This window comes from Porcisia hertigi, chromosome 30 (assembly GCF_017918235.1).
Source record: "Porcisia hertigi strain C119 chromosome 30, whole genome shotgun sequence".
NCBI classification, from domain to species: Eukaryota; Euglenozoa; class Kinetoplastea; order Trypanosomatida; family Trypanosomatidae; genus Porcisia; species Porcisia hertigi.
The window spans coordinates 1,066,238-1,075,000 of NC_090589.1; the positions used below are offsets into that span (position 1 = coordinate 1,066,238).

General features: G+C 54.9%; 3 protein-coding genes across 3 annotated transcripts in view; all 3 read right to left on the reverse strand.

Annotated features, from left to right (window-relative positions):
* Window positions 1–299: 299 nt before the first annotated feature.
* JKF63_03027 (uncharacterized protein) lies at window positions 300–3,005 on the reverse strand (the record flags this gene model as incomplete). The annotated part of the gene is made up of 1 exon (XM_067899049.1): window positions 300–3,005. The coding sequence occupies one exon, from the start codon at window positions 3,003–3,005 to the stop codon at window positions 300–302; it is 2,706 nt and encodes a 901-aa protein (XP_067755493.1).
* A 3,197-nt stretch (window positions 3,006–6,202) lies between these two features.
* On the reverse strand, window positions 6,203–7,213 carry JKF63_03028 (uncharacterized protein; the record flags this gene model as incomplete). Its single annotated transcript, XM_067899050.1, has 1 exon — window positions 6,203–7,213. The coding sequence occupies one exon, from the start codon at window positions 7,211–7,213 to the stop codon at window positions 6,203–6,205; it is 1,011 nt and encodes a 336-aa protein (XP_067755494.1).
* Window positions 7,214–8,024: 811 nt separating this feature from the next.
* The window catches only part of JKF63_03029 (uncharacterized protein), a gene marked incomplete at both ends in the record, with an annotated part of 819 nt that continues 80 nt past the window's right edge, over window positions 8,025–8,763 (reverse strand). Inside the window, one exon of the mRNA XM_067899051.1 lies at window positions 8,025–8,763. This exon is cut by the window's right edge and continues 80 nt beyond it. Within this exon, the coding sequence (XP_067755495.1) occupies window positions 8,025–8,763 (739 nt within the window).

An 8,763-nucleotide genomic window follows, 5' to 3' on the forward strand; every position in this document is an offset into this window, starting at 1 on the left:
ACTTTGCCGAGCACGCATACAGGCGCACTTATTTTCCATCTCCCTCCGCTATCCATGGAAGTCTGACCAACACAGAGGACACGCATGCGGCGCTCCTGGAGACATCTCTTCTCTTTCTTCGAAGCGAAGAGCTACGCAAGCATGCATACACACCCCCTTACTGCCCAATACTCTTTACCCCACCCTCTCCATCTCCTTGTCCGTGGTCGCGCTTTATCGTGTCAGGTCTCGCTCCGCCCCCCAAAGCACCGAATTCATGCACACAGTCTATTCCCTGTCCCACTACACAGAGTGCGTCTCTAGGGCGCTTTGGAGTCAAGTGGAATCGTTACGGGGACACGGCACAGCTTTCGCTCTCGGTTGACGGGAGCCACCGTGACCAGCTTTAGCAAGGCTGGACGCGGAGCCGTTTGCACAACACAGTTAGCCGCGTTATTACTGCCAGTGGCACGGTCGCTGTTCTCGCTAGTGGAAGTATCGAGATTCTTTGCGTCACTGTGTGTGGCACTGCTGCGCGCACTGCTCGATGCCGACATCTCTCCCGTTCTAGGTTGCTCCCTTAAGCGCGAGGCGAGCATATCATACTTCACCCCTGTCGCATCCTCGCCTGACCGCCGGTGCAGCGAAACTGCCGTGTAGGAAATTACCTTGGCTGCCTCGACACAGCCGACATAGTGAGGCAGGTAGAAGACGGTCTCATGTCCTGCGGCACCTCCCTGTGAATCCGGTTGCTCCAGCGAGAGCAAGTCTACTGGCGTAAAGTACGCGGACACATACGCATAGAGCTGCGACAAGACCTCGTAGGAAAATGTTGAACGGTCTTCAGCCTTGAAGTCGGCCGTGAGAGCGTCGTACACAATTTTCAGCTCGTCCAGTTTGTTACTTGCAATGGGCTCTGTGCAGAGCGGGTACACACCGAGCCATCGCAAAGACGTCTCGAGGCTCACTGGCGGTGATGGCGAAGGGGACTGGGAGTTGGATAGTGCGCCACAGGCAGACACATCTAGCTCAGGCCACGAATGCGGCTCGCAACGGTGAAGACGTGACGCAGGACTATCGGCATTGCGTCTGCTGGAATCCTCGAGACGCCGCTTTGCGGACAGACGTCGATGAATAGTGACCACCATAAGGAAAAGGCGTACCGTCATAGCTGCCATCTCCAGTGGAAGTACATTGAGTGTGACGGCACCTTTAGAGAGAATAAGTGACCGCACGTGCTCGAGTGGGGCGCAGTGCTTCAATTCTAGCGGACGGTAAAGAGTGGCGCGCTGTGTACACTCGGTGCTGCAGTACTCCACGTCGTCCTCCATCTCCGCGCACTTCTGCGAGGACAGCAGAGGCGAGATGGGGATAGTGGGCGGGGTGCTCGCCGTTGCCATAGTGATAGCTGGAGACGACGGACACGCAGCACTGTTACTCAGCTTCTCAGATGTGCTGAGAACGCGAAAGCACACAGGGCACCGATGTGGTGGTTCCCTTGGAACAAACACCGAGTGTGTGGCCAGTATAGGCGTAGATTCGGTACACAGCAGCGTCTGTGCGGCAACACGTGTACTGACGCGAAGCCGCTTCCGATAATAGCAGTCAAGCACTAAGTAGCAGCTCTCCGTTTCAGCTCCCAGTTGGGATTGCAGATAGTGCATATGGTTGTTCAACTCCTTGATCCGTTCCAACTCCAAGCTGTAGGGCAGAATAATGCACGCGTGTGCCGTGGCTGCAACGGCTTTGCTAAACTGGCCGAGGCCACAGTACGCGCGTGCTACGCTCAGATATCCACGCACCCAGCGCGGCTCTAATTCAACGCACCGCTGCGCATCCTCGAGGGCTTCGCTGTAGCGTTCGAGAAAGACCAAGATGCGCGAGCGCAAGATTAGGGCGTCCACCAGGGCCGCAGCCTTCAAGGGGGCGTTGCTGGAAGAGGCCGGTTTCGTACCCGACTCGCGGACAGCGTTGACGCCTTCGGTCTGGCACACCGGCTGGGAGTCAATGCACTGGTTCACGGAACTCAGTGCTTTCTCAAAGGCCCCACTAAAAAAAGTGTCCTGTGCCGTCTCCAAGGGCGTCCCTCGCACTCGTTCATAGTCGTACGCCGGCATTGCCTCAAAGAGACACTGACCCACGAGCTTTTCGCAACCACTGCGCCCCGCGCGCCCGCGACCCACAGCCCGAGGACCTAGCATGCCGTACGCCCCGCAGCCGAATTCATAAGAATCACCGCGATGCGGCACGCTGTCGTACGGCTCAATTCGCTCCAGCGAGAGACACGACGTTGGCAGGGACAAGGTGAAGCACAGGTCTGATGCCTTACTGCAAAAGCACACTAGCGTCATACACCCACTGTGCCGCACCACCTTCCCGCTCAACCGCCCATTGCAAACAGGGGGGTAGGAAGCGCTGAAATTGCAGTTCAGCTGTGTGGCCACGTCATCCTCGTCAACGACCCAGACCGTTGAACCAAGCGGAAGCTGGTCTTGACTCAGACACGGCATCGCCATCTTTTTCTGCAACGAGGCGAGGTCAAAGATCGGATCCGGTACAAAGAGCACGCCCTCCTCGAGACCATCAGAGGAGGAGACCGTATCATTATTGTCATCATCGCACAAAGGCAACTTCGCTTCACCGCCAGTGAAAGTACCCCACATGCCATCTGAGGAGGAGGACGGCGACGACGACGCACTAAGACTGCTTGCCTCCTCATCTTGTTCGTCCCTCTCAGCGTTGTCGTCTTCATCGCTGCTCAGAAAGCTGTCGCTGTCGCACTCACGATGCTGGGGTGAGTCAGAAGACAACGGGGGAGCCGACTGCCCTGCAGTGGCGGTGGTACCGCCAAGCGCATTTCCCACACGCTGAAGCGCTGCACTGAACAGCTCCACGGCAGACGCAGATCCCTCACTACCGTCTCTGCCACCACTGTCGCACACAGGTGAAGAAGACAATGCTAACAGAGGAGGTGTCCTCGTTGCTGCAGCAGCAGCGGCACTCTTCGGCTCCTTGCTAGAATTCATGTTGCTTCTCCTCTTGTGGAGAGAGAGAGAGGGGGGGGCAAAGAGGTGAATTCTGGTTTGCCACACGAAGGGGCGCGTGGTAGTTGCAAGGGGAAGCTTGGAAGGAAAATGCAGCAGAGGTAGAAAAAAAAAACAGTAGCGAATACGAGAGCAGGGGTATCCAACACCCTTTTGGCCGCCCCTCTCACGATGTCCACCAGGTTCGATTAAGCGACTGATGAGTAAGTGGCGCTGTGCGCCAGAGGTCGCGAAGCCGACCACACAAGCTCAGATGCACACACCAACTCTGGCAGATTGTTAGGGAAACCAGACTTTCTCACGAGACTCGCGCGACCGCGTAGGCATGCCAGTGTGTATGTGTACGTGTGTAGCGGAGAATCCTGCGAGTTACTTTGTGGTATAGTGCGCGTGCGTCAGCGCCAGCGCCAGCGCCAGCTCTGCGCTGCACACAACGACGGCGACTAGATATGGGGCGAAAGTATATGTTGAATAAGCAAAAACCACTGCGCGCGCGCACACGCACGCACACAGGTGGTACCGCGAAGTGAGCGCCCTCTAATCACTGAAAAAATCGCTGCACCGCCCTATGGAAGATGATGCTATTATTCGCCTGCGACACTGTCTCTGTCCTCTACGAATGGCTGGGGCAGTAAAATCGGAGTGGTGATGTGTGGTATCGTTTTCTTATTTTTCCGTTCGTATTTTTGAAAGCTTTTTTTTTCTTCCAAGCGGGGAGACGGCAAAAATAAAAAATAGAAGAAACGAGAAAGGAGAGGGGAGAAGGGAGCGCGAGATGGAGGCGAGAAAACAAAAGCAAACAAAAACACAAAATAAAAGGAAGGGGGTTGGTGGTGGTGGGAGGAGGGAGGGAAGGAAGGTGTACCACCGTTCTCTGGCACTGCATATAAATATATAGCGAGATGAGAAAAATATTGTATATATCTATATATATATTTGTAACCACCAATCGCAATCCATGAACAAAGTGAGAAGCTAGCAGTAAATAACACGCACACACACTCACGCAGAGCAGCCGAAGTAAAAATAATGAAAAGGGAAAAGAAAACAAAAAACGCCGTATGTAAAAAAAGCCTTGGAAAAAAACTTCAAGGTCCTCAAAAGACTGGCGTGATCCTTTGCAGTCGGATCGTGGCAGAGGGCTGCTAAGTGGTGACCGTGAGTGCAAAAGTCAAATGCAAAAGTACGAGCTACGTGAGGTCACCAAACAAAAAGGGAGATGGGGGGGGGGGGGGAAGGAGGGAGGAAGGGGAGGGAGGGGGGGCAGGAGGAGAAAATAAATGAGATAGGAGACAAAGTCGGGGAGAGGATGAAGGTGGAGTGGGGTGTGTCACCGTGTGGGTGGCGAGTGATGCAGATTTGTAGACGGAAAGCTTCGTGCAGAGGAAACTTCGATAAAAGAGGAGCGGTGGGGGAGCGGGAAACACAAAACAAAAAACACCACACTCCAACCACACACACACACACTTTTTCTTTACCCCCACCCGTCGCTTTTTCTGTTCGTGGTTTTTCCTTCCTTCCCTATATCGTTTTCTTTTGAGGGGGAGGGAGGTGGCGGCAAAGATGGCGTCCCTGCGCAGCTGTTCTTTTTCGCGCTTTGAAGGAAACGGAGGGGTGGCAGGGGCTGGCAGCCAAGACGGAAAAGCAAACGCAATGCTTAGAGAAGCGGAGAGACGGCAGGGACAATGAAGATCACGCACTGGAATCCTCTTGAAAGCACAAAAAAATGTGTAACAGACGGGAGAAAAACGCGAGACAACGCAACAAAGGCGGATTGGATGATCCGTCAGCGCACAAGTTGAAAGACGTATACTTGACAACTTCGAACACACAGGAGCAAAAAAGAAGGGGGGGGGGGGCAAAGAGGGGGGATGCGCTGCGTGTGCCTGTGCGTACTTTCGATCAAATGTGGAAGGGGAAAAAAAGTACGTGGTGTCTCTGTAAGAGAGGATGCATTCAGGTGTGTGTAGAAGTAGGCTGCGTACCTGAAGACAAATACAGACGTATCCCTGGCACCTTGTCTGTGAGCGTGGGTTGCTTTTCTCCTGTAGAGTCACAGCTCTTTTTCCCCCGTTTTCATGTGCGTGTGCGTGTGTGTGTGTGTGTGTGGTTCCTACCGTTGCTACCCCAGTGGGTGATCTGCGCCGCTTTCGTCCCGCTTCCCTCTTTTCTCGCTCTCCTCAACTGCCGCTGCTACACGGGGGTCTTCTGTGGTATGTCGGTACGCAACCAGTGTGATATTACTCCACTGCGTGTGCACAGAGAGAGGGAGGGGGGGAGGGAGGTCGACGCAGAAAAAAAACCTGCGCTCTGCAGGACGGGAAAAAAAAAAGACGCGCAATAAGGGCGCGGAGGCAGAAAAATAGACAATCGTGGACAAAGAAATGCACGCGAGGCGCATACGCATGGGTAAAGATTGAGGAAATGCAGAGGAGCGGGAACGATACGTACGTGTGTAGAAGAAAAAAAGTCGAGCGCAGCACGCGCGAGAAACACAGAGAGTAGTTAGTGCACCTCATTGGTGTTGGGTAGGTGCGGAAGTAAGCCCAGAGAAGTAGCGACGGAGGTAGAGGTGGAGAAGAGTAGATGGCCTACAGACGCATACACCCCTCTCTTTTCCCCTGTTCCCCTCCCCCCCCCCTTTTATATAGTAGACCATGTCACGCGGTGACGTTTGTCTACAAGACGCCACCCTGCGCACCGTTCTCAGCAGCCAGGGGTCTACGTATGATGCAAGGCCATGAATAAAAAAGTTTTCACTCCTCCACGTTAAACGCCTTGGCACACAAAGCACGATGTAGATCCTCATACCTATGGACTGCAATCCTCACGAGACGCGAGACGAACAGCCGCCGATTTGTGAATTTGAATCAGCTTTGAAAGTAGTAGTGCTTTTTTTTTTAGGGGGAGGGACTGTGTGTACGAATACATGTGACAGCACACCTCTCTTCAAGCAGAAAGAGTCTCCTTCATTGTTTAGGTGCCCAAATATCCTTGTGGAGACTATCGCCGGTGTCGACTACAACGGGAAAGAGGGGGAGGGAGCTCAGCACCCACCCACCCACCCACCCCAAAAAGTCCATATCGCAACACCAGTTGTGGGTCTGCGGATACGCACACCGCCTGTCTCCCTTGCATATCCATTCCTCATTTAGAGATCGTTCCCCTCCATCCACGGTTTATCCACCAGCAACAATTGTGTAATGGTCATTCGGTGGCTTCACAGAGCGGTAAAACACCTCTGGTGGGCACGGCGCGACGGGGTCCCTCTCCGTCTTATGCGCCGCCGCTGCGAGGAAAACCAACGCGGCGGCAACAGCCGACACCTGCAGGCCGTCTTTGTGCTTCTCATATGCAGCCATCAACTCCTCTCGGTCACCCTCCAACTCCCTGTAAAACTGCGTACGCTTTCGATGGTGGTTTGTGCGCTCAAATGTGCGCTTGTACATGAGGTAAAAGACACACGCGACAGTCAACGCGTAGAAGCGAAGCAGGTGAGGATTCCGTGTCGGTAGTTCAGCGCTATCCGCGAGTCGGTCTGCCACCCGTTGAAAGCCACTTTTTTCGTTTTGTTCTCTCTCCTTCAGCAGGGTACGGCGCCGGAGCTCCGCGTTCATGTCTGCCTGCGCGGAGAAAGACCTATAGTGGGGCTGTTGGGCTTGCAGAAGCCGATGATCAAGCTCCACCCATGTTTGGTTGTCACGGTTCTGATACAAGTACTTACCTTCAGGTGTCCGCCGCTCCGTTGTGGGGTCTAGGGCGCTCACCTTTTCCACCTCCTCGTCTGTCAGCGGTTGCGAAGCAAACCCGGCAGACACATCACCCGATAAACCTGCCGTTGCGCCGCTCTGCTGATCTACGGTGAAGGGCACAGTTGCCGCCTCGCTCAGCGGCTGGCGCCTACTCTCCGCAGTGGCCCCCAGGGGTCCCTTAGCACCACCTGCGCGAGTGCAACTTGGGGCTGGCAGATGCAGACGCTCGTAACCCCCCTCTTTCAATAGCAGTTTGTACGCATGATTCACCTCCTCCATCTTGGCACTGTCGCCGGCCTCTGCGTCAGGGTGGTAGATGCGGGCAAGCTCGCGGTACTTCATTTTTACCTCTGCCTTGGTAGCACTACGCGCGAGACCCAATATTTTAAACGGGTCGCGCTGCGGCAGCAGCAATCGGCTGCAGATGCAGCGCAACATGCACTCGACTGCGGATTAGGGAGCGAAGCAACGGAAAAAAGAACCAAACAAAAACGACTCTCTAGTCCGTCTCTGCGTGTGCCCCGCACCGACACACAGCGGCAGTGTACAGACACTTGGTTGGATAGGGGGGAGAGAGAGGATCCATGGACGGAAGAGAGGCGCTAGTCGAGAGAAAATATCCCGGGTGGATAAAAAAAAGGAAAGAGAGTGAGTGAGTGCACCGGAGAGATGAGGCAGGGCTCTACATATACCAGGCGGAGTGTGCCGGGGAGGCGATTCGATGGGGGACGGAGGGGGGGGGGCGTAGCGTGATTTCTACACATTCCCTACGAAACCGCTGGAGGCAATCGCGTAACCGGGGCACTGAGATGGGGTTTATGCGTATTGGATATAACCGATACCGAGCGCATCAGTTCAGTTACAAAGCGCCTGAGAATCCGAGGGAGAGCCCCTTCGTCCCCACCCCCCTCCCCCTTGACAAGGTTCAAAGTGTGGGTGTTTAGGACTACACTCTTCAATACGCAATCGTTATCGAATTTGGATATTACGCACTCGCAGTACAACAACGTGTCAAACCCACGACAGGGGAAGAATGGTTCGTTCCACGTGTACAGCGATATCCACTTCACGGCAAACAGGGAATGATGCCTCGATACAGGATTCTCTTCCCATTAACGATGCCATAAAATGGGCACGAGGACGAAGAAAAAAATCCCTCCCAGTAGAGCAACGTGTTGCTATAAAGGCGGATGCCGACTTTTGCGTGACTGTGGCAACGGGGAACTACGCGGAAAATTCACTCTCGTGTTCAGCCGCTGGAGTTGGCCGCAGCAGCCTGCTGGTACTCGGTGCGACCACACTCCATCACCGCCTTCTGCAGCTTGTCCGTCGCCGCGGAGAGGTCGTCCTTCGCGACGTTCGGGTTCTCCATCGTCTTGCGCAGCTCCGCCACGAGCGCCTTCACGTTTTCCTTCTCCGCGTCGCTCACGTACTTCCACTCGCCCAGCTGCCGCTCCGCCGTCGTCAGCTGCGTCTCCGCGGTGTTGCGGGCCTCTGCGAGTTGACGTTTGACCCGGTCGCTTTCCGCGTGCAGGGCCGCATCGCGCACCATGCGCTCAACATCGCTTTCGCTGAGTCCACCATTTGCTGTCACTACAATGCCTTGCCTGCGACCGGTGGCCTTATCCTGTGCCGTCACGTGGCAGATGCCACTGGAATCGACATCAAACGTCACCTCCACTTTGGGTACACTACGCGGCGCGTAAGGGATGCCAGTGAGATCAAACTGCCCCATCAGTTGGTTCTTGGAAGCGATTTCACGCTCGCCCTGGTACACCTGGAACCTGATTGACGTCTGACCATCATCAACAGTAGTGAATGTATGGCTTCGCTTACACGGAATAGCGGTATTTTTGGAGATAATAGGCACAAAAACGTCGCCGACTGTCTCAACACCCAGCGACAGCGGCGTCACATCCACAAGAATCAAGCCAGTGACCTTCCCTCGCAGCACGCCACCCAGCGTCGCAGCGCCCAGCGCCACAGCC